General features: G+C 38.5%; 1 protein-coding gene across 5 annotated transcripts in view; it reads left to right on the top strand.

Annotated features, from left to right (window-relative positions):
• The window catches only part of USP25 (ubiquitin specific peptidase 25), a 145,823-nt gene that overhangs the window by 10,789 nt on the left and 110,801 nt on the right, over positions 1 to 24,233 (top strand). For all 5 annotated transcript variants that reach the window (XM_058661749.1, XM_058661748.1, XM_058661747.1 and 2 more), the window contains exons 2-3: positions 21,254 to 21,331; positions 24,078 to 24,222. In XM_058661749.1, coding sequence (XP_058517732.1) covers positions 21,254 to 21,331; positions 24,078 to 24,222 — 223 coding nt within the window. The remainder of the gene's footprint in view (positions 1 to 21,253; positions 21,332 to 24,077; positions 24,223 to 24,233) is intronic.

The following is a 24,233-nucleotide window of genomic DNA, read 5'->3' as shown; positions in this document are numbered from 1 at the left end:
TTGGATGTTTTTGCTATGCTTATTGGCAGTTTTTTTTGGGGGGGGGATGGCATTAAAAATATCACTTCTCATATTCATTTTTTATTTTAAAGATTTATTTATTTGAAATTTATAGTTATAGGGAGGGGGAGAGAGTGAATGAGAGGGAGGAAGAGGGATAGAGAGGGTCAAGAAGTGAGAGGGAAAAAAGGAGAGAGGGGTCATCACAAATCTGGCGATTTCACAGATAGTTGAAGTGGCTAGGATGAAGCCAGAATCTTCTGCAAGGTCTCTGCCACAGATGGCAGGGGCTCAAGCACTTGAGACACCTTCTCCTCCTTTTCCCAGATGTGTTAACAGGGAGCTGGATTTGAAGTGCAGGAGCTGGGACTTGAACCAGCACTTCTATTGGATGCTGGAGTTGAAAGTGGCAGCTTTACCACATGTGCTACAATGTTGGCCCCTTATAAACATTTGAACATTTATTAGAACTCAGCAACCAAAGCTGCTGTCTATTCTTTCAATCTTGACAATGACAAAAACGTTAAGTATGTTGCCAGTTGTAAAATACTGGCATGTTACAAAGCAAAATGATTTTGCACAATTTTTTCTGTTTTGTTTCCTGTAAACTAAGGTGATAAAAAAGACTCATTACTGAAGAATTTACATTTACAGTGAAAATTTGAAAGTTTTTGTAGTACCTATTTTGCTGCATAATTTACAAATCTACTTCCACATTTTGGTTTGAAAGACTTTCAGCACCAACGAAAGAGGGGGGATGCAGTGATCTGTGGAGTATGGTAATTGTGTGGGTGAAGTCCTTATAATTTCTGGTCCAGCTAAGAATAAAAAAGAAGAGGGTTCTAACTTCAACTTGAAAAATATACTGTTATGTATCTTTTAAAAAGAATAATGCGGGCCCGGCGGCGTAGCCTAGCGGCTCAAGTCCTCGCCTTGAATGCCCCAGGATCGCATATGGGCACCGGTTCTAATTCCCGGCAGCTCTACTTGCCATCCAGCTCCATGCTTGTGGCCTGGGAAAGCAGTCGAGGACGGCCCAATGCTTTGGGACCCTGCACCCGCGTGGGAGACCCGGAAGTGGTTCCTGGTTCCCGGCATCGGATTGGGGCGCACCGGCCCGTTGCGGCTCACTTGGGGAGTGAATCATTGGACGGAGGATCTTCCTCTCTGTCTCTCCTCCTCTCTGTATATCTGACTTTGTAATAAAAATAATTTTTTTAAAAAAAGAATTATGCATTTATTGAATTATGCATTTGTTAAAAAGTTAGAGTGAGAAATGCTCCACCTGATGGTTTACATGCCAGATGACCACAACAGCCCGAGCTCAGCTGGGCCAAAGCCAGATAATTCTTCCTGGTCTACATGAGTGGCAGGTGCTCAAACATTTGGGCCATCTTTTGCTGCTTTCCTAGGACACTATCGGGGAGATGGATCAGAAGTAGAGCATCTGGGAAATGACTTAGCTCCCAAATGGGATGCTGTGTTGCTTGTGGCAACTTAACTACTTCACCTCTACGTCACTCTCATTAATTGTATTTTTGTTCTTTATTTTCTATCTGCAAGCAGGTGAAAGTATGTTGAGAAGCACTGGACTGTTGGGGCTGAATTTACTACAGAAGCAAGCTAGGGTCCTGATTAAGAAAGCAGGATGTGTGCATGGGGCGGGAGGGATGTGGATGGAGAAAGGGGCCAGGACTGATGCCCTTTCAGAGCCTAGAGCCTATTGCTGTAACACTGGTGTGAGGACTGACCACAGGCTCAGAGACAACATTTATATCCTGATCTGTGCTGGAGTATACACAAGCTCAATGACTCATTTCCTTGGGCTGGAATTCTAGAAGCACGGCAGTGGGAGAGCTGGGCTTTCTGTGTCCTTTGAAGCCGCTGAGCTAGGTCTGGGGTGTCAATGATAAAGCTCTGAAGGTTTGTGTTAAGGTTTTGGAGCTGGGAGGCCAGAGCGAGAGGGTGAAAAGGAAACTAGAAATGGTAACACCCTCTCAGGATTAGATGGATGTTTAGGAGGAAGCAGCCACTCTGTGCAGGCCACCTGGGATCATTGACCCCTCTTTGTGCCTTTAGTGGTGGCACAATAGACTTCTAGAACTGATTCCTGAGTTTCCTTCTTAGGGGGACAGTACCTTCAGCCAGTTACTGAACTGCGGACTAATGTAACTGACAATTTTTCCATCCGTAGTGGGTGGCATTTTAAGGGAAAGCACCAATGCACCTGCAGGCTGGTAGGCAAATGCAGCCTATGAGATGGCCTGGCAGGTGCTGTAGTATCTGTCTTCGTAAGTGAGTGCAAGGTCAGGGCTTCTTGGGATGCAGGGATCACAGTCACCCCTAGGATCCTGGCACCCTGGAGTAGAGGATGTGGTTCTGGGTCTTTGTGAACATTGGTAGGCTTTGGTGTCATCGTTAGCTTATTCTTGGCCTTGTTAAATTTTGCTTTGGTAAAACTTAGGGTCTGTAGTTTTTGCATTGAAGTGAGTACTCCTATAAGCAGTCTTTACTGTAGCCAAAAAGAGCAACTAGAAAGTTCTTTATGTTTAATGTCCAAGTGGATCAGGGCTGGCTAACAAAGGGACACCCTCCATTGCCCAACTCCTCTCTCCACCCCTGATAGTGGCTCCTCAGCCACAGAATTGGAAGAGAACCATTGAAGTGAGGGAGGGAGAAGGGAGAGACAAGAAAAGAGTCAAATAGCCCTCTACCTTTGTCTTCCCTACCTGTAGATTTATATAGGCTTTTTGATCTGTTTAGATCATTTGCCAGTTTCTTAATTGGTTTATCTTTTGGCATTGAGTTGTGGACTTCTTCACATATTCTGATTGTGTTTTTTCAGATACGGCTGTAATTTACAAGAATCTTCTATCAGTTTGTGACATGACTTTTTACTTTCTTACCAGTTTCTTTTGAGTTAATGTTTCAAAATTGATAAAATTTAACAGTACTCTGACCTAATTTTAACTTTTATTTTGTAAGCATTTTTGCATATGTTTTGTTTTGAAAATTTTGTACTTTAGCTTTTTTTCTGTTTATGTGTTTGTTTAGGTGTGTGATCCTCTTAAAATTAGATTTAATGTGCCCTTTGAGAGTTACTGCTAATTTATTTTATATAGACGTCTGTTTATTTCAGCACTTTTCTTTGAAAAGCTTATCCTCTTTATAGAAAATTAATTGGTGAAATGTGGGTATCTATGTTTCTGAACTGTGTGCTGTTTTGTGTGCTGTGCATGTTGTCTCTCTTTTTATTTAAGCTTTGTTTTTATTGGAAATTCAGATAAACAGAGAGGAGACAGAGAGGAATATCTTCCGTCTGATGATTCACTCCCCAAGTGAGCGCAGTGGCTGGAGCTGAGCCAGTCTGAAGCCAAGAGCCAGGATCTTCTTCCAGGTCTCTCACACAGGTGCAGGGTCCCAAGGCTTTGGGCCATCCTCTATTGCTTTCCCATGCCACAAGCAGAGAGCTGGATGGGAAGCGGGGATGCCGGGATTAGAACCAGTGCCCATATGGAATCCCGGGCATGTAAGGCGAGGACTTTAATCACTGTGCCGTTGCACTGGGCCAGCATGTTGTCTTGACCACTGTCGCTTTCAAATGCAACTTAGAATTGATGACAACATGCTTATTGATTTTGCATTTAAAATTGTTTTGGCTATTCTAGGCATTTTGTTACATATAACATTCTGAATATTTTGTATAGTAAAATGCCTTTTAGACTTTTTTCAGTGGCATTATATTGGATGCATGCAAGGGCCTCAAGAAGTTAATGAGAGAATGGAAAGAAGTTTATTTTGGTGCAGAAAATTTAAAAAAAAATGCATAAACTGGAACTTCCGAAAGTTAATGCAAAATGTTTAGTATGAAAAACTAATGGCTACCAAAGTTGGCATGATAATAAACTTAGCCTTTAGCTTCATGTTCCCACACCTTGATAAAGTATCCTTAAATATATCATTTCTGAGTGAATGGACATCTTAATCGTATTTTAATTTTTCAATCCAGAAACATACTCTGTTTTTACATTTCCTTAGGTTTTCTTTTTTTTACAACAGTTAGTAGGTCTTTGCATAGCTTCTGTTACTGTCTGTGATACTACTCTAAGTTTTGTTTTTATGAAGTTTCATGTTCTTATTTTCCTTTGCTGGTATGTAGAATGCATCTTTTTATATATTAAGATGTCATCTTGTGATTTGGCTAAATCCGTTGTTTCTGATAGTTTCCTTTATACTCTCTTTGAATTATCTTTTTCCTTTGTTTTATTGCCTTTTCTGGGGTCTCTTGCAAAAGAAGTGATGATAACAAACATACTTGCCTGATTCCTGTATTTCTTCCTTTGTGTCTGCAATAGCTGGGTTGGGCCAGACTGAAGCCAGGCCCTTGGACCTCTGTTGATGTACCGCAGGAGTGGCACTGAGCAAACAGAGCTGTTACCCAATGCCAGTGCCTTCACATAAAGCCAGAATCGCAACAGAGGAGGACCTGGGTTTCCGTCACTGTTGTTCTGATATGGAATGTGAACATTCTAGACTGTATCTTACTATTATGTCAAACGCCTGCTCCAGGAATTCTATATGGAAAATATTCAGTTTTATATTACTGAGTACGATGGTAGCTTCATTTCTTTCTGTAGATACCTTTCATAAGGTTGAGGTAGTTTTCTAGGTGGCTAATAATCCCTTAAAAAATTAGTTTCTACTAATATTTTTGACTTTGTGTACATTAAACATTCTCTATTGATCAAAATTTTGCTATGCTTTTCATAGGTTTAAAATTCATTTTGGTTCTTTACTGTAAAATTTACACTTGGTTGTTTTGTCCATTTTCTAGAAAGTTTATTTGTGAAGCAGATAGCATAGTAGAAGAAGAGTGTATTTCCATAACCAGTGCACTCTCCAAATGCCCGTGTGAGGTTTGGCCTGGAGACAAAAAATGAATCCTTGTTTGTTTCCTGTTTGTTTTTGTTTTGTTAGTGCATGAATGGCTATAGTGGCTGGAGTTGGCTTGGGCAGTCTGGGTCTTTCACATGGGTAGCAGGAGCCCAAGAACTTGAGCGATCTTCTGCTTTCCAAGTGTGTTAGCTGAACTGCATTGGAAATGGAGCAACCAGTAGCTGAACTGGAGGTCATTCACATAGGCTTCTTGCTTGGCAGACTGCAGCTTAATTTGGAATGCTCCAGGAAATTAAGCCTTGTCTTGCCCTTGATGTTGGGAACCAAAACTGAGCTATCACTACTGCCTCCCAGGGGTTAACAGTAGAAGGAAGCTTGAATGAGGAGCTGGAGGAGGGAGGTATTGAGTCCAGGTACTTCAACATGGGTCATCTTAATTTCTAGGCTAAATTCCTCCCTCTCTTTCTTTCTCTAGGGTTTTATTTAAGTGAAAGGCAGAGTGACAGAAAGGATGAAACACAGAGATGGGTATCTTCTGCCCTCTAGTTCACTCACTAAATACCTGCAAGACTAGAATGACGAGGCAGAAGGCAATGCCCATCAAACCGTAGAACATCTTTCTATGTTCAGTAAATGTAGCAGGTCCAGCATTTGCTTAGGAAGAGTGTTGTGTGATTAGGTATGAAGTGAAATACCCTTTCTGTAAATAAGGGTAACAATTATTGTTTATTTTTAAGTTAGTGCGTTATAATATGTATTTCAGTTTGTGAGCATTTTGCCCATATGTGTTTGGCAGTCCAGAGAACGAAATCTTGATGTCTGGTGGGGCAACTGCTTTTGTAGACATGAAAGACTCTTGTTGTAGGATAGCAGTGATTGTATTGTCTTAATCATAGCCTCTCTTTACCCCTGTCTGCTCTATGGGAGTGAAGGTTTTGTATTTCAAAGCTAATTATTGAAGGACACAGAGAAATTGAGTATCATCAGGTAAGAAAGCAGTAGCAGATTGGCCTAGTTACCCGGCAGTGTTTCCCTGAGCTTGTCAGCTTTTGCTGTGTGAACCTTATGTACATATTTAAACTGTTTACATATGAGTTATACTGCAGGATAACATTTGGCTGCTAATAAAACATGCTATGTTTGTGATTATTAACCATAGGAATTTTCCAAGACATGGTCTCTGATTTTCAGCTCATTAAATGTATTCTTTGAGTGTGTATTTTCCCAGGTACCTGTATTTATCAATACCACATTTGCATGCTCAAAGTAATTTTAATGTTGCATCCTCCCATAAACTCTGCTTTCAGGGTTTAAATTACCTGTTACATATTTCTGCTTTAGGTAAACAGGTGACACTCAGTGGGAGCATGTCCTTTCAGTCCCTCTTGTTTTAAGGAGCTTGAGAGAGAAGTGATACACAAAAAGGACTATACTTTTGTGGTGTTGGGAAAGAAGGTGGTTTTGTAAGGAAGGACTAAGGAGAGGCTTTAGGGAGAACTGGCAAAGTCTCAGTGGAGACTGGAATGTATTGGAGGAGTAGTCCAAGCAAAAATAAGCTTCTGAGCAAGGACAAAGGAGCAAAAGTAATTTGTTCCTTCTGTTATCTACAAGTAACTCTGTGTGGCTGGCTGTGATACGAAAAAAAAAAAAGGTGTTTGGACTTTTCCTAGTTATTAGAACAACACCCCTTAAAGTCATTGGAATTTGCTGCCTTTTGTTTGTTGGGGATATGACTCAAGGGCCAGGGAGGAGGTGGATTCTGTATAGCTCTGTAATACATCTTGAAAATCCAGCATTGTGGTACATTTGGCTTTGTTTTCATAGATTGATTTGTTTTAGCTGTTTAGGATCTCTTGCATTTCCATATGAATGTAATGTTTTTCCCTAGATCAGGGAAGAATGTGCTTGGATTTTTTAATGGAATGTCATTAAATCTGTATATTGCTTTAGTTCTATGGACATTTTGATGACATTAATTTTTCTAGTCCATGAACATGGAACATTTTTCCAATTTTTGATGTCTTTCTAATGTTTTATAATTGTGGTGTGAAAGATCTTTCATGTCCTTGTCTAAATTTAAATCACAAGGTGTTAAATGTCAATAATCTTTGAAGGTTTTTTTTTTTATTTTTTATTTTGGCCCTGATTTTGTTTCTGTAAGCAAATGCGGCTGAATTGTGTGTATTTTTATACCCTGTAGCTGTTTTTTTTTTTTTAGATTTATTGAAAGGTGGATATACAGAGAAGAGGAAAGACAGAGAGGAAGATATTCCATCAGATGGTTTACTCCCCAAGTGACCACAACGGCTGGAGCTGAGCGGTCCAGAGCCAGGAGCTCTTCTAGGTCTCCCACATGGGCGCAGGAACCCAAGGCTTTGGGCCATCCTCGACTGCTTTCCCAGGCCACAAGCAGGGAGCTGGAAGGGAAGCAGGGCCACCGGGATTAGAACTGGCACCCATATGAGATCCCAGAGCGTGCAAGGCGAGGACTTTAACCACTTTGCTATCGTGCCAGGCCCACTGCAACTGTTTTTATAAATGTTTATATTTGAAAGTGAGCAGAGACTGAGAGCTGAGAGTTGGAAAGTGAGCAGAGACTGAGAGCTTCCACCCACTAGTTCACTCCTCAGATGGCTGCAACAATAGGAAGGTACTGTGCTGGCCAAAACCAGGAACCCGTACTTCTTCTGGGGTTTCTATGTGGCCTTAGGAGTCCAAGCATTTGGGCTGTCTCCTGCTTTCCCAGGTTCATTAGCAGGGAGCTTGATTGGATATGGAACAACTGGGTTTGGAACCTGTGCCCGTACAGCATTGGTTCCTATATCCTGCAGTTTTGCCAAACTCCTTTAAAAGTTCTGATAGTCTCTTTTCAAAGATTTATTTATTTTTGTTAGAAAGGCAAATTTACAGAGAGGTGGAGAGACTGAAAGATCTTTACCCACTGGTTCACTGTACAAATGACTGCAACAGCCTGGGCTGAACTGATCTGAAGTCAGGGTGCTCCTTTGGGTCTTCCACATGGGTACATAGTTCCAAGGCTTTGGACCATCCTCCGTTGCTTACCCAGGTCGTATGGAGGGAGCCAGATGGGAAATTGGCTAGCTGGGACAAGAAGCAACATCCATATGGGATGACAGCTCTTACAGGCTGAGGGTGAGCCAGTTGCATCATGGTGCCGGCCCCAAGTTCTGACAGTTCCTTATTGGAGTCTTTTGATTCCCCCATGTATAGCATCGTATCATCTGCAAACACGGATAATTTGATTTGGAAAGGATATGGGACGTTTACTATAAAAAGAGTACTGGCTAGTAGAAGATTGTTGATTACTGAAAGACAAAGGGAATTCTAAAGAATAAAGGAAGGACTAAGCATGGGAGAGCCACAGTGTTTGAGATTTTCTTTTTGTTAGAGAGGAAGTGATCGATGCTGATTGTGGAATGGATGACTTTACTGAGGCATCTTTCCAAAGGTCTGGGGAAGAGAATGTTTCACATCATTTTCTTTTAAACTGGTAGGTATTATATGAGTGAGTTTCTCTGGTAGTACCTCTCGTTAAGTATCTAGAGAGGTATTTGACCATATCTAGAGGGAATAATGCATGTAGCCTCGTCCTGAATTTGCTTTAAGCAGTCATTTGTGACACATGTAACTAAGAGGTTGTATAGTATTCCACTTTGAAAATTCTGCTTTCACAGATATCTTTAGTAGTATTAGAAAACTGAAAATTTAGACTGTAAACTAATTGAAATGCTTTCATTTATTTTGGACTGTAAGTTAATAGAAATGGAATTGCTGATGCTAGATATGGAAAAGATTTAATTGGACAAAAGAAAGCTCTAATAGTAATTTGATTAAACAAAATTTATCCCTATCTGGTGTGAATAAATAGTAGATTTGGGTAATTCAAGGATATGAGTTGATTCACGTAAGTTTTGTTTAGCTACATGTTTTCTAGAATATAAGCATTCCTATTTAAAAACAGACTGTATCCCAAACAACGTTACAAGTTATGTTTTTGGAACGGAAAATATATGTTCCCATAGAAACCAAGTGTCTTGGTGTGGGATTTTTATTTGGTTGTGGATTGCATTTAATTTTTGTGTGAACTTAGCTTATATTGCTATATAGCATTTTTTTTGGGAGAATTATGTTTGAGGATTTTAACTTATGCTATATATTTATATGTTTTGGTCTGCTTGTGAATAGACTGTATCATTCTCCTAGAGTCATGGATGTGAAGGGCTGAAACACTGGGTGACAGGTAGGGACAGGAGCTTGTGCCAAAAAAGCCTGGACATCCATGGCTTTATATAGGGTCATGTACATCCATTGCTTGTTGGTAGTGATTTTCCTCAAAACATCTCACTTATTTTCCCTTTCTTTCTTTTTTTGAATACATAAATGCTTACTCTTATTTGTAGTTCTTGGATGCTATAGAAAGGATGAGATTTTTAAAATTCAAGTTTCTGACATTAGTGAGGCTAAATGGAATGCATAAAAGTAAAAATACACCCTCAGATTTATGTGCTACAGAAAAGTAAATGAGCTGTTTTGGTGTGAAAGCACTTTTAATTCAGAAAAATGGAGCAGAGCTTTGTGATGGTTGGTAATGACAACATTCATGGGACTATGATGTGTATTATTTTTATGTAAGTAAATAAAATGGGGTCCAGGCCTGAAGAACACCTGGGTAGACAGAGCAAATTACACCTACTCATTGATCTAGAAGTTGCTTGATTTGCACAACAGCAAAATTAAACTGACAGTGTTTATTTTAAATGGCTAAAGAAAGACAGGACTTAAATGCCACCATTCAGAAGTACCCAGCAAACTTCTGATTATATAACCAGGTGCTTTCCAAGAAGACAGACCAAGCAAGATAACTATGTAACCATAGCCAGTCAAGTATTTTCTCTGTCTGACCTTAAATGCTTTTCTCCCTTGTATTTCCTGGGTGGATGTACCAGAACAAAGGGTTGGAGCTGACTGTACTTTGAGCTATTTGCTCAGCATTGTTATTTGCTTTAACATATTATTGTGTCTTGGTTTACCTTTTAAATTTGAAAAGTAGTGTATTGAATGCTTACCTTGAGGTAGGATTGTGATTATAGCAAATGTATGCACACCAAATACCAGGGTACCTATCTGTTTAAAACAAATTCTAAAGCATTTAAAGTGAGACATAGACTCTAATATAGTAGTTATGGGGAATGCAACTCCTCACTTTAATAAGTGGACATATCAACTAGAAAAACAATAGAAGAAATAACATATCTAACCTGTATTAACCTATACTAATGAACCAGATAGACCTGGTTGATATAGAAAATTCCATCCCACAACTGCAGAATACATTCTTTTTATCAGTCCATGGAACTTTGTCTAGGACCAATTATATGCTTACCAATAGAGCAAGTCTCAACAAATTAAGAAAAATTGAAATCAAATCATTTATCTTTCCTGATCACAATGGAATGAAGCTGAAAATTAATGACTTGAGAAACTCTAGAAAATATGTATACACTAGGGAACTGAATGGCATCTTCCTGAATGAACAATAAATTATAGAAGAAATCAAAAGGGAAATCAAACTTTTAATAATGATGAAGATGACAGTACACCATTTCAAATCAGCAGAAGCCGTGTTAAGAATGAAGCTTAAAGGGCCCGGTGGCGTGGCCTAGCAGCTAAAGTCCTCGCCTTGAATGCCCTGGGATCCCATGTTGCTGCCAGTTCTAATCCCGGCCACTCCACTTCCCATCCAGCTCTCTGCTTGTGGCCTGGGAAAGCAATAGAGGATGGTCCAAAGCCTTGGGACCCTGCACCCGCGTGGGAGACCCGGAAGAGGTTCCTGGTTCCCGGCTTTGGATCGGCGCAGCACCGGCCGTTGTGGTCACTTGGGGAGTGAATCATCGGACGGAAGATCTTCCTCTCTGTCTCTCCTACTCTTTGTATATTTGACTTTGTAATAAAAATAAATAAATCTTAAAAAAAGAATGAAGCTTAAAGCAGTAAGTATAGTTACTATATAATTTCAAGAATTTGAGAAGCCATTAAATGATCTGTTAGTGTATCCCAAGGATCTAGGAAAAAAAATGAATAGGAGGAAAAAAGTAATTAAAATCAGAAAAGAAACAGACGAAAAAAATACAAAAGATCAGTGAAATTAAGAGCTGATTCTTTTGAAAAAATAAAATGGTAAACCACTGACAACTACCTTTCACCTCCTACAAAGAAGACAAATTAGTACAATCAGGAATGCATGAAAAAAGAAGTTACAACATACACAAGAGAAAAAGAATAATCAGGAATTACTGTAAGTAGATATATGCTAGCAAATTGGAAAACCTAGAAGTCGGCAGACTTCTGGACACGTAAATAAATCAAGTCATGTGAACATAGAAAAGCTATGTGGACCCATAACCCAGATGGAGATTGAGTCAGTAATAAAGACACGCTCCCAATAGAGAAAATCCCAGGGTGAATGAATTCACTGCTGAAGTCTATCAAAGTTTCTAACAAGAACTAATTTCAAATACTTCCCAAACTATTGAAAACAAATTCAAAGGAAATTCTCACAAACTTGTATGAGGCCATGAACACCTTTATTTTATTTCTTCACAAAATTTATTTATGTTGGGCCTGGCACATTAGCCTAATGCTAAATGATTGTCTTACATCCACTGGAATTCCATAAGGGTACCAGTTCGTATCCCGGCTGATCCACTTCCCATCCAGCTCCCTGCTTGTAGCCTGGGAAATCAATCGAGCAAGGCCCAAAGCCTTGGGACCCTGCACCTGTGTGGGAAACGCAGAAGCAGCTCCTGGCTGCTTGCTTTGGATCAGGTCAGCTCCAGCAGTTTTGGCCACTTAGGAAGTGAACAAGCAAACTGAACATCTTTCTGTCTGTCATTCTCTCTGTAAATCTGTCTTTACAATAAAATTACAATCTCAATGAAATATTTATTTTTATTGAAAAGGAAGATCAGATTTACAGAGCGAAGAAGAGACAGATTTTCTGTCTGCTGGTTCACTTCCCAAAAAGCCATAAACTTTTTAGCTGAGCCCATTTGAAGCCGTCTTCTTCTGGGTCTTCCACATAAATGCAGGGAATCAAGGCTTTGAACTATCCTCCACTGCTTCCCTAGGCCATAAGCAGGGAGCTGAATGGAAAGTAGAATAGCCAGGAGAGGAAGCAGTACTCAGGTGGGATCTCGGAGCTTGCTTGCAAGGTAAGGATTTAGCCATTGTGACCAGGCCCCATCACCCTTATTTTAAAGCCAGCAAAAGATAAAGAAAACTCTAGAGCAGTATGCTTGGTGAATACAGCTGTAAAAATCCTCCACCAAATTTTAGCTAGTAGAATCCTGCAAAACATCAGAAAAATCATCATGCAGAGCAAGTGAGATTTATCTCTTACATTAAGGGATGATTGAACAGGCATAGTAAGTATACTGTGAATCACAATTTCAAATTGTCATTTGTTAATGTTTTTATCTTAGTAAATGCAGTGAAAGGATCTGATAAAATACAACATCCCTTCGTAATAGGAACCAACAAAAACTTACATAAGGAGCATTCCTTAACACAAACAAGGCAATAGAACAGAAACACCTAGTATCATATTCATTGTGTGCAAAATTGCAGGTATTTCCACTAAGAATGGTTATTTGCCTGGAATGTGTAGGTTTCTTGTTTATTATGCCATCAATTAGTGTATCTTTTCCTGTGATCTAACTGTACCAGTTCTCTGCTAACTCTGCTGTGTTCATTTTCAGTCACTATTGAGTACTTATGAAATATATCAGATACTGCACTAGGTTTCCCGAGTAATAGTAATGAAACAGTAACTACCTCCGTAAGGCCCTATTATCTGGTGATCAGCCACAATGCATTATCTTACTGAGATCTGTGAGAAGAAATAGGATACTTTCTAACCTTAACAGAAGGCACCTGAATGTGCAGAGACTTTAACTTTCACAAGAACAGTGGTGGTCTGTAGACCATGACGTAAAAGTTAGAAGGGAAGAGAAGTTTGGAAGAGAGTAGTTAAGCCTGGAGGAAGCATTAGAGGATAGCATGCGAAGCACACGTAAAATATGATGAGGATTGTACTGTAAGAAAGCTTGTGCAGCAGTATCGCAAATCCAACATTCTGTTGAGTGTATCATGGCATTGAAGGTATAGCCAATAACAGTATCCTGTTGTCAAGGTGTGTCTAATAATTTTATTGGGAGTCCTCCATTTATTCAGGAGTATACAGGCATACTGCACGTAAAGTGTTGGAGGGTACCAAAGGTGAAGAGGCTTCTCTGCTTTAAAATTAGAGTTTTTCTCATTTCTTTTGTTTTTTTTTTTTTTGTTTGCTCACTTAACTAGAAAAATTATTTCATCATTTTCCCAACCAGCAGACATCCCTCTCTGAACCTTTTTCTCTGTTTTATTTTCAGTCAAAATGTATGAAAACAAATCATTTTGGAGATGCTAACTGGGTTGTTTTATTGTAATGCCAGCCAGGAATCCTAGAAAAGATGAATGTCAGTCATAGCAGAATTTTATAAAATATTTCATATCCTTTTAAAAAATTTTATTTTTTAATTTTATGTTGCAATTCCATAGGCTCTGGGACTTCCCTTACTAAATCCACAGATTCCCTCACCCTCAGTGATTTCCCCTTTATTATTACAGTTGTATAGTCCTTCATGGCCAGCCGTACGTACACCTGTGACATTGCAGGTATGGACAATGGCAGACAGTCCAGTATCCTAATTTCAAGATACAGTTAGCAGTTTCATTGAGAGTCCATCTCTGATTTGGAAGTGGAGATGCATATTGCATTATTTCTGCACATTTGGATATGATAGTCTCTATTATACAGTTATTATACATTCCTTTAAAAGGTATAAAACAAAATCAACAACAGGAATGAAGTTAAACATTTTAACACCACAAAGTTAAATAATATGCTACTGAATGACCAATGTGTCAAAGAAATGAAGAAGAAAACAAAAATGTTCTTGGAGAAAATGATGCTACTGATTGACCTGTGAGTCACTGAAGAACTTAGTAAAACTATTTTGAAGAAATGAGAATTAAAAGAAAATCACCAAAATCCATGAGTTTCAGCAAAAACAATATTGAAATGGCTATTGATCTTATATTTTTCGTGAGGGTTGCCTTATGTCAGTAAGAACAGATGATATTTGTCCTTTTAGGATTGGCTTATTTCACTGAGCATAATGGTCTCTTGTTGGGACCATTTGGTATAAATGGTAACATTCCATTCTTTTTAATGGCTGAGTGGTTTTCCATGGAGTAGATATAGCACAGTTTTCTTAATCTCCTCTTTTGATGGGCATCTGAGCTGTTTCCATGTGTTTGCTTTTGTAGATTGTGCTGCTGTGAATATAGATTTACAGATCCCATTTCTTTTGAATATATTCCCCACAGTGGGATAGCTGGGTAATAAGACAGGTTTGTTTTCAGTTCTCTTATTACTCTCCATACTGACTTCTATAGTGTTGTACTGGCTTAGACTCCCACCAACAGTGAAGGAGGGTACTTTGCTATGCATATCCATGCCATCAGGTGTTGTTAAATGAGTTCTGAATGTAGACCAGTCTCATTGGAGTTAGGTGGAACCTCCGTGTGGTTTTCATTTGTATCCCCCCGACTGCTGGGAAGCCTGAGCATTTTTTCGTCAAACTACATCAAACTAAAAAGTTTCTGCACAGCAAAGGAATCTATCAATCAAGTGAAGAAGCATCCACCAGCATGGGAGAAAAATCTTTGCTAACTACACAACCAATAGGGGACTAATACCCAGGATTTACAAGCTTCAGAAACTCAAGTGACAGCAAAAACAAACAACCCTGTGAATAAATGGGAGATGGAAATGAACAGACATTTTTCAAAGAACAAATTCAAATGACTAACAGACAAATGAAAACATATTCCATATTCTTAATGAAAACTTCTTGCACACTGAATCAGTTATAACTCAATAGTACATTGAAATACTGACATTTAGTTTACAGATCTCCTGGTTGGCTGGTGGGGCTTTTCTCCACATGGCCTCATTCTCCAGAGGCAGGTGGCCTAAAGAGATCATGTTATCTCAGAATTTGAAGAACTTCAAGAGGGCACACCCAACCACATGAGCATGTTTAATGTTTGCCTGCAAACTGTGTGCTCACGTGCCACTGGGAATGCCAATCATCATGGCTACAAACACACAGATGGGTGTCATTTAATAATAGGGACATGATCTGAGGAATGTGTAATTCCTTTCTTTCCTTGTTGTGTAAATGTCTTAATATGCTCTCACTTGGACCTACATGGTGTAAGTCACTCTACATGACCTTGTTTTTATTGGTTAAGATTTATTTACATACTTTTATTTGAAAATCAGAAAAAAGGGAGAGAAATTGATATTCTGTTTTCTGGTTCTGGTTCACTTACCAAATGGCTCCTGCACGTAGGGCTGGGCCAGGCTGAAATCTAGAGCCAGGTATGCCAACCTCATTTCTCACTTGGTGACAGGGACTTAAGTACTTGTGCCATTTCCCAGTACCTTCCCAGAAAGAAAGCAGGAAGCTGGATCAGGATTGCAGCAGCAGCATCAGCAGCAGCACTTTATCTGGCACTCTCATGTGAGATGCCAGTACTGCAAGCTGCAGCTAAACCTTATGCAACATTACACTGGTCACAGTCTATCACCTCTGGGTATAATCAAGAGATGCAGCAAACAAAAGATGAATGAAGTTGTTGCTCACGTATCAGCTTATAGTAGTACAGTAAACTTTTTCTGCCTACAAAGGAGAACACACTAATGTAAGCGAGTATAGTGTGAAAGCCAGTAACGTAGAGTAACATAGTTGCTTATTGTCATTATTAAGTGTTAATGCATAGTTTGTAGTTGCTTATGTAATTCTTTTTTTGTGTGTGACTAGCAACACATACAATCTTGTTTCCCAGTATCCCTAACAAGCATGGGAGAAATGCATTGTTCTGCAACTTGTTTTAAGATTTATTGTTTTACTTGAAAGAGTTGCAGAGAGAGGAAAAGATGGAAGAGAAGTCTCCATCTTCTGGTTCAACCCCGAATAGGAGGTGGTTCTAGTCTGTTATGTGGATGCTGATGCCTAAGGCCTTGGACCATCCTTTGCTGCTCTCTCAGGCCATTATCTGGGAGCTGGATTGGAAGTGAAGCAGCTGGGTCTCGAATCTGTACTCAAGTGGGATTCCAGCATGTGCTATCCATTTATATAAGCAAGACCCTCGGAGCATGCCTCGTGTCGGGGACCTGGGATGGGTGGGATGCTGGGTGTGGCTTTCCCTTTATCTCTTCCCTTACCCCGGATACAGAAAAATAAAATATTAATGTGGAAACAATGGTCTTACCCACTATCCTGTAGCCCTTTACCCTTTGTACCCTAATCAATATGTAAAGATTACCAAAATTAAATAGAAATTTTTAAAAATGTTTTTCAATTTTTTTATTTTTTAAAGATTTTTATTGGAAGGCAGATTTATATAGAGAGAGACAGAAAAATCTTCAATCCACTGGCCCACTGCCCAAGTGGCCACAACAGCTGGAGCTAAGCCAATCTGAAGGCAGGAGCTAGGAGTTTCTACTGAGTCTTCCACATGGTTGCAGGGTCCCAAGATGTTGGGCCGTGCGTGACTGCTTTCCCAGGCCACAAGCAGGAAACTGCAAGGGAAGTAGATCAGCCTGAATACGAACTAGTGCCGGATATGGATCCTGGTGCATACAAGATAATGATGTAGCCATTGGGCTACCACTCCAAGCACATTTTTAATTTTTTAAAAAATTTTATGTATTTATCTTTTTAGTGCCAGCCTCATTTTGCAAAGTTTTGATGGCTGTGATATGGGTAGACTATAGGAATTTTTTTTCAGCTGTATGTAATATTTTGGTAAAAGTTACTGACCTTAATATCCGTATAGATACATGACATGTGGGAAGAGGTGAAAAGTTACACATTGTGGGTATTAGGAGTCGATTGTATTCTGTGTAGTCTTTATTGGCCCTACATCTGTTTCTGCTTTTTACCTTGTCATTACTAGTGGGATTTATACTGTTTTGTATTCTGCTTCTACGTGGTATAACTTTGTGAAGATAATTTGTCTAGATTATATACTTTTTTTTTTAAATGGTGATTTCCTTGACTTAAATTTTGTTGATAGGTGTGTCTGCATCAAAATCATTTGAAGTACATAGTAAAAATAATTGCCTGGCCTTAACTCAGAAGTCTAACAGTATTTGGTCCTGGGGCCGGGGAAACTTCATTAGTAAACTGAATCATCAGGTTATTCTTATGCTTGTTAAAATTTGACAGGTGCTTCTTTAGTGTAAGGAGATTTGCCTTGTATTGATTTTTCCTACATTTTAACTAATACTCATCACTTGTCGAAATAACTAGTTTTCTTGGAGTATTCTGTTTGGTTTTCCCTAATCCAGGTTTTAATAATTTACACTTGAGGAAAATACTACTATAAGCAAAGAATGGCTTTGGGATGCTAGTAACCATGAGATGATGAATATGATTACCAACTTTAGGATTTATTTGTTGACTGATAACAAAGAGTGATAAAAAAATACAGAGTGGTAAAAGATATCTATGTCTTTAATTTGTAAAGTTAGGGGTTGCATTCGTAATTATTCTGCTAGTTGCTGGTTTTCTACAGGAAAGTAGAAGAGTTCACATTATATATATTTTCTCATTGAAATCTTGTAAATTTGACATTCTTCAACTTTTGATATTTCTGGAGTATTATTTTCTTGCTTAGATACTTTATTATGTGTTGTGCTGTGTTAGAGATGATAATTTCAGTATTAGGAAGTGAAAGTTTTTTGCTTTGTTTTGTTTTGTTTTTTTGTTTTGCAAAGGGAATTCTTTGGTTACCTGACAGTGCCAGTGCTGCCCACAGAAGCTAAATATCCTTTAGGAAATGGTGTCATCAACAGTTTTTTATATTTTTAAATATTTACATATTTTTAAAGAGATACCTTGAGGATGAGACAGTTATCAAACATTTTATTTACTCTACCTTATACATATAGTGCAAAGATAATGTTGCACAGGATAGTGAACCTGTGTTTTGACCATCATCCATTAAGTGTGAATTTTTCCTCACTATAATATCATGTCAGTGCTCATTAAGTTTCAGATTTGGAGAATTTCTGTTTTTGAATTTTTTGGCCTGGGAGTGCTGAATCTAGGTACCTTCTTCTTTCTTAATATGACTCTAATTTTGTTTTATGGCAGCTTTTTGCCTAGTTAAAAGTTTTATTTCTCGCCACCTCTGAAGCTAGGAGTTGCTATACAGTTTTCTTCTGCTCATTGAAGCTTTTAGTGAAGGCCTGTTGGGTGGGGCTCAGTAAAGAAGGCAGAGTGATTGCAGGTACTTGTGATCACTAGCCATTCTCCTGCTGTCACCTGCAGGGTGGAGAGCATCTTGTCAGATAGACATGTAGGTAAATAGCTCATGTCAGGGTGTTACAGTGCGAAGATCAGAGTGTGGGTCTTGGACACCATGTTTAATTTTTCCTGGAATGTTTACTGTCAGTAGTTTGTGTACAGTGGGGCAAGAGGTTAAAAACAAGACCACATGAATGCTCAATCTCTTATGTACATTGAACCCTGTTAAATGTTGTTGACTGCAATTTCCAACTGGTCAATATTGTCTTTGTAAATCTACTTGGACTCCTTTATCTGAAACTTCTAAAATTTTCTCCCTGTACCCTCAACTCCTGGTCTGCCTCAACCTTTGTTTTGTAAATTGATGAGGGCTTTTCACTTCGCAATGTTTAGATATAATTCTTACTTAAATTACCAGGCATGTTTTGAAATGCAGTTTATGACTTTTGCATCAAATGATATGAATGCAGAATACCTTAATGTTTGATTTTTTTTTTTGAGATTTATTTCCCATTTTACTTGAAAGTCCAAGTTACAGAGATAAAAATCTCTTTTTGCTTGTTCACTTCCCAGATGGCCAGAATGGCTAGAGCTGGATCAATCCAAAGCTAGGGGAGGAGCTAGTTCTGTGTGTCCTCCATATGTACAGGAGCCCAAGGCCTTGGGCCATCCTCTGCTGTTTTACCAGATCATTAACTTACAGCTGGATAGGAACTGTAGTGGCCAGGGCTAGAACAGGCCCCCATATGGGATTCTGACATTGCAGACTGATTAGCCTGAAAGGCTATTGCTTCTGTTACAAATCTTTAACTTTGAATTAATTTCAGTTTAAAGTTATGACACCATTAGAAGTAACTTTAATAACTTGTTTTTTTGAACCAGCTGAGAGTACACATCCCTCTAAAGCATTAGTATTTTTAAATATTTAGCAACAAAATAGTTTGGAATATATTTGATAAGAAAATATTGTCTTATGAAACTGTAGATTGACAAATCCAAAAATTTAGTTTTAATTCTGTATCATTGCTAAGCAGGACATATTCACTTGTGTTTCTCCATCTGTTCCCGCAATGTTCCCGTAATAGCCTTTAGGGTGAAGCTGCAGTCCCGTTTCCTGTGCCGCATTTACAGCCTTTGTTTCCTTTACTGTGGAGACTCTTTTTTTTGGTGAGGTAGATATTTTCAAGATAAAAGAGCAGTCATTTTACACAGTGTCCCTCAGCTTGGAGTTGTATTTTCTCAGGACTAGATTTGGTTGTGCTTTTGTGGCAGAATGTATACAATGTATAGTGGGTCAAAACGCACACTGTCATCTCATTTTTGGTAACCTTAGGTGGTAATAGATTTTTCATTGTAATGTTGTTCTTTGTCTTTTATAATTTGTAAGAAGAGAGTTTGAACTGTGTCAATATTCTGTTCCTCTTTAAATTTTGGCCTGGTAGTGTTAGCCTCCATTGAGATCTCTGACAAAATTAGTACTGATCAATGTAAATCATTTTACAGACACATCTGCAGATCTTAATTTATGTAAGTGACTAGGCTTATTTTTCCTGTTATATCCATGGAGCTGTCTTTATTTCATGGTGTTGTTTTATGATTTTTAGAAACTTGTTTTAAGAAATACAGAGATTTTGCATGAATATCGTCCTTTGGAGATTAGCTTATTAATCTGCTATAAGGTGATATTCATGCAGAATATAGGACAGATAGATATAAACATATATAAAAATATGTTTTCACAAATGAAATATATAATGGAGACTGGCATACTGGGAAGTGAAGATATGTTACAGTATGCATCTTACTCCCAAATAAAAAGAGGACTGATTCCCTCTGAAACTATTAAATATATCTTGATAGTATGATACTAGGTTTTCTACCGTTGTCGATACCTACAGTGTCAGGATACACTTAAATAGCAGGATGTTCCATTTGTGATTGTTGCTGAAGGACTATACCATTGTGATAAGATAAGGGGAAACACTGAGGGAAGGGAGTTTAGGGAAGCAGGGAGGGGAGGAGAAGCATGTAATCCCTATACTTGCAAAACTGTGCCATGGAAAAAATATGAATATTGAGGCCAGATATCTATACTTCACGAAATGGTTCAAGAAAATGTGGCCGGGTGCATGTGATTATCCACTGGATGTGTGCTACAGAAAGCAGTAGAACATGAGTAATTATTATCCAGACCTTCCTGTGTGCATTGCCTTCAAATAAAAGGAATAGCTTGTTTCATAGAAAGAATAAAATAAGATAAAGTAAAGTAAAAATAAAAACAAAAAAAATACATAGGAACATGGAGGAACATAGTTACTACCTCAGGAAGGTTGGAGAAAGGTTTGGTAGTGCAATCCTAAGCCTCCTCCGCTTCTTCTTTTTTTTCCAGAGAAGCATACAGATAATGTTGACTAACAGAGAACTGAGGTAGATGGGGGCAGATATTCATTCACCTCAGAGTCTTTTATGATAGTTAGATTGAAGAATGGCATGATCCTTTCTTTGCCTTTAGTAAGTCCTGGGCTTCCCATGATGTAATCATACACAAGCTCGTGGCCAAAGTGTGTGTGTATCAGCTTTGTCAGGGGCCCAAATGTTCTTCCAGGTGTTCATTGTGCAGACCCCTTCTTGTTGGGAGACATAACTGGGGACAGAGTTGAAACAGCACAGGAAATCGTAATTTCAGTCAAATTCCTTGGAAGTAGTAATGTGGACTCTATTTTTCAGAGACCTGAGAATGGAATAAGAACTCTCCAAAAATTATATGCCTTTCTAGAAGAATGAGATTTTCTTTTAAAATAACATCTGTGTTTTTCTCCTTGACTCTGATCTATGTCACACTCCTACCCTCCCTCCCTTCCAGGTTATTAATTTTCTTCCCTGTAATGATTTTTTTTTCCTCTTTTCTCCAGCATCAGCAGACATTTTTGAATCAGCTTAGAGAAATTACTGGGATAAATGACGCTCAGATACTACAGCAAGCCCTGAAGGTACGGCCTCTATTTTCTAACATAGAATCTGTGGTAATCCTTCATCTTTACTATATATATTAGAAAGCTGAGTTATTTAAACATGCGGGAATGGATGTACAGAAATGTATTTTTTAAAGTAACAGCCTTACTTGCTATGGCTGTGAGCATCTTGGCTTTCAGGAATCTAATGTTTCCTCATAACTTGGGAGTAACAGATACCATTTTCCTAAATAAAACACTTTTCATGCAAAATGGTGGACTCTGATTACTAAAGATAATGGTGATTTGTTTGAGAGCCATGATTTTAGGGATTAAATGGTGTGGTACAGCATGATGTGAGTTAGAGGAAGAAGCGAAGTGAAGGGAAACATTGGAAATTAATACAGGGATGAAATGCAAACTTTTTTGCTCCTAGAAGTAGAAATATAATTGACATCCATTGAACCAATGACATGTTAAGAACATTTGCCTTGAAATTCTTCAACTTACGCAACAACCATTGTGATGGTATCTTAGATACCTTTTCCTTTTCATATCGATGCAATATCAGTGAAATCACATGGGTATTTATGGTATAAAAGAGCAAGACACTGAAAGATGTTCAGGAGCTAGATTTTTTCATTAAGATGCTTTTGTGTTTTACTAAAAACTAAAAACAGTATAGCATTTCCAGCACTGTGTTCATATGCCTAATTCCAGTCATTTGGGACTTGCTCCATGAGACAAAGTTGATTATGTAATTCGCTTTTCTGAGCCAAAGTATCTTCTTTTATTTCTAGAAAAAAATTTATCTTCAAGATAGTTAACAATCACAATCATCATAGTGGTAATGGCTAGCACTTATCAATACATAGTTATAGTGGGCACTGTTTTAAGTATTTTCTGTGATGTAACTGATACTCTGAACTCTGTAGAGAAGCTTCTAATAGAAGACAGACAAGTCTCTGGGGCTCCAGGGAGCCATACCCAGTCTCTGTTTCCTTTCTGGAATTTTGTGTCTCCCTGTTCTTCCTCAGGAGAGTGATGAGCGAGTGCTGTGGAGTGTCAGCATGGGGCACATGCAGCCAGGGGGGTTGTTTGGAGAGGAAGCAGAAGAGTTCCTCCTTTCTATGATCATATGAATGATCATCAGTCCTTCATCATTGCTTTCTCATTGTAAATCGCTGAGTGTGACTCTTCATCCTATCACTTTTGACAGGGTAAATTTGGGGAATAGCCTTTGATTCCTCTAGCTTGGGAAGCATGTAAATCAAAGATTTATTTACCTTTTATTTTTGATATAAATTGTGTGTGAGGCTTTTTATTTTAATTTTTATTTTCCAAATTTTATTTTTTGGGCAGCTATAGCCGGGCATGTTTCTTTTCTTTGTTTGTTGTATTAGAAGTCTTATTACAGGTTGCTCTGACATATGTTTTCCAAATGAACTTGAAGCTCAATTTTCCAGGTATGAATTTGATGAGGATTTTGTAAGATTGATGTATTTGACATAGGTACAGTATCATCTTGAACTGTATTCAGTATTTCAGATTAGTTCTGTGTGTCCTTCCTACTTTGAGGCCTCAGTAAATTTTGCTGTTTCTTCATGTCAGTCCTTGATTTTTGCTTTTTAAGTCTGCCCATCGATGTATGTCTTAATACCCATTAAAGCACATAATTTAAAGGCAGGTGTTTGACTTAGCAGTTGTCATTTGGGATATTTGGGTTCCATATTGGAGTGTCCTGGTGTGAGCTGTGGCTTTGCTCCTAATTCCAGCCCCCTGCTAATTTAGGCAAGACACAGGTGTTGACTCAACTGTGTGGGAGACCCAGGTTGAGTTCATAACTCTCAGTTTAGATCAGTGTTGGATACCTGTGGAGTGAACCAGTGAATGGGAGTTGTATTCTGTGAGGCTGAAAAATAAGTTATTTCAAAACTATATTAGTTTTGATTAATAAAAATGTTACTGTAGCATATTCTATGTATCTAGATTCACTGTGTTAAGCTGGAACCACATATGGGGCAATTTTACATTAGAAAGTTAGTTTTTTTTATTTGTTTGCTTTTTTGGCTATATCCTATGTGTTTTGATGGTTTTTTTTTTTTTTAATTTCAGTTTGGTTTATTCCAAATAATTTCTTTTCTCTTGTCAAATTCATCACAGATTCATGGAGTATACGATGGCATCATTTTCCCCAAGAGACTTTTGTGTTTCCTTTTTTCAACCATGTGTTGGTTACTCAGCAGCATGTTTTTTTCATGGTGCTGTAATTTGTTGTTGATGTTGTTGTTGTTGTGGCTGTTCTAACTCATACCAGTTGGTGACCTTGTTTCATGGCTTCCCACTTGTGGAAATGTATAGTGGTAGAGTACTGGGGTCTATCATATACTGATATGGGGGTATAATGGAACATGCATCCCTGCTTCCAGACGAAAGATGGATCCCAATCAAATTGTTGGACAGGTGTAGACAATGGGATGCTGAACTGTCTGATGTGCCGACGATGTCGGGATGCACTTAAATAAGAGACTGGTAGAATTATCGTTCCTTATAAAGGACTACACTACTGTAACCAAATGGGAAAAACCTGATGGGGTGGGACTTTGGGGAGGGAATCCAAGCCTATACAAAATTGTACCACATAATTCAAAATTAAAAACAAAACTATATTAAAAACAGAAAGGTATTGTTCTATTACATAGTAGCTAATATGAAGAAAAGAAGATAGACTTTGTAACAACGTATTATTCCCAAGTAATTGAAGCACCTGTCTTGATATTTCAAGGATAGTAATGGAAACTTGGAATTAGCCGTGGCTTTCCTAACTTCGAAGAATGCCAAGACCCCTCAGCAGGAGGACATTACGTACTATCGCTCAGCACTTCTTGACAATGACAGATATATCAGTGTGGGAAGCCAAGCAGATACAAGTAAGTCTTCT

Source organism: Ochotona princeps, chromosome 3 (genome assembly GCF_030435755.1).
Source record: "Ochotona princeps isolate mOchPri1 chromosome 3, mOchPri1.hap1, whole genome shotgun sequence".
Classification (NCBI taxonomy): domain Eukaryota; kingdom Metazoa; phylum Chordata; class Mammalia; order Lagomorpha; family Ochotonidae; genus Ochotona; species Ochotona princeps.
Note: the sequence above shows the minus strand (reverse complement) of the source record. Positions and strands in the feature narration are given on the sequence as shown.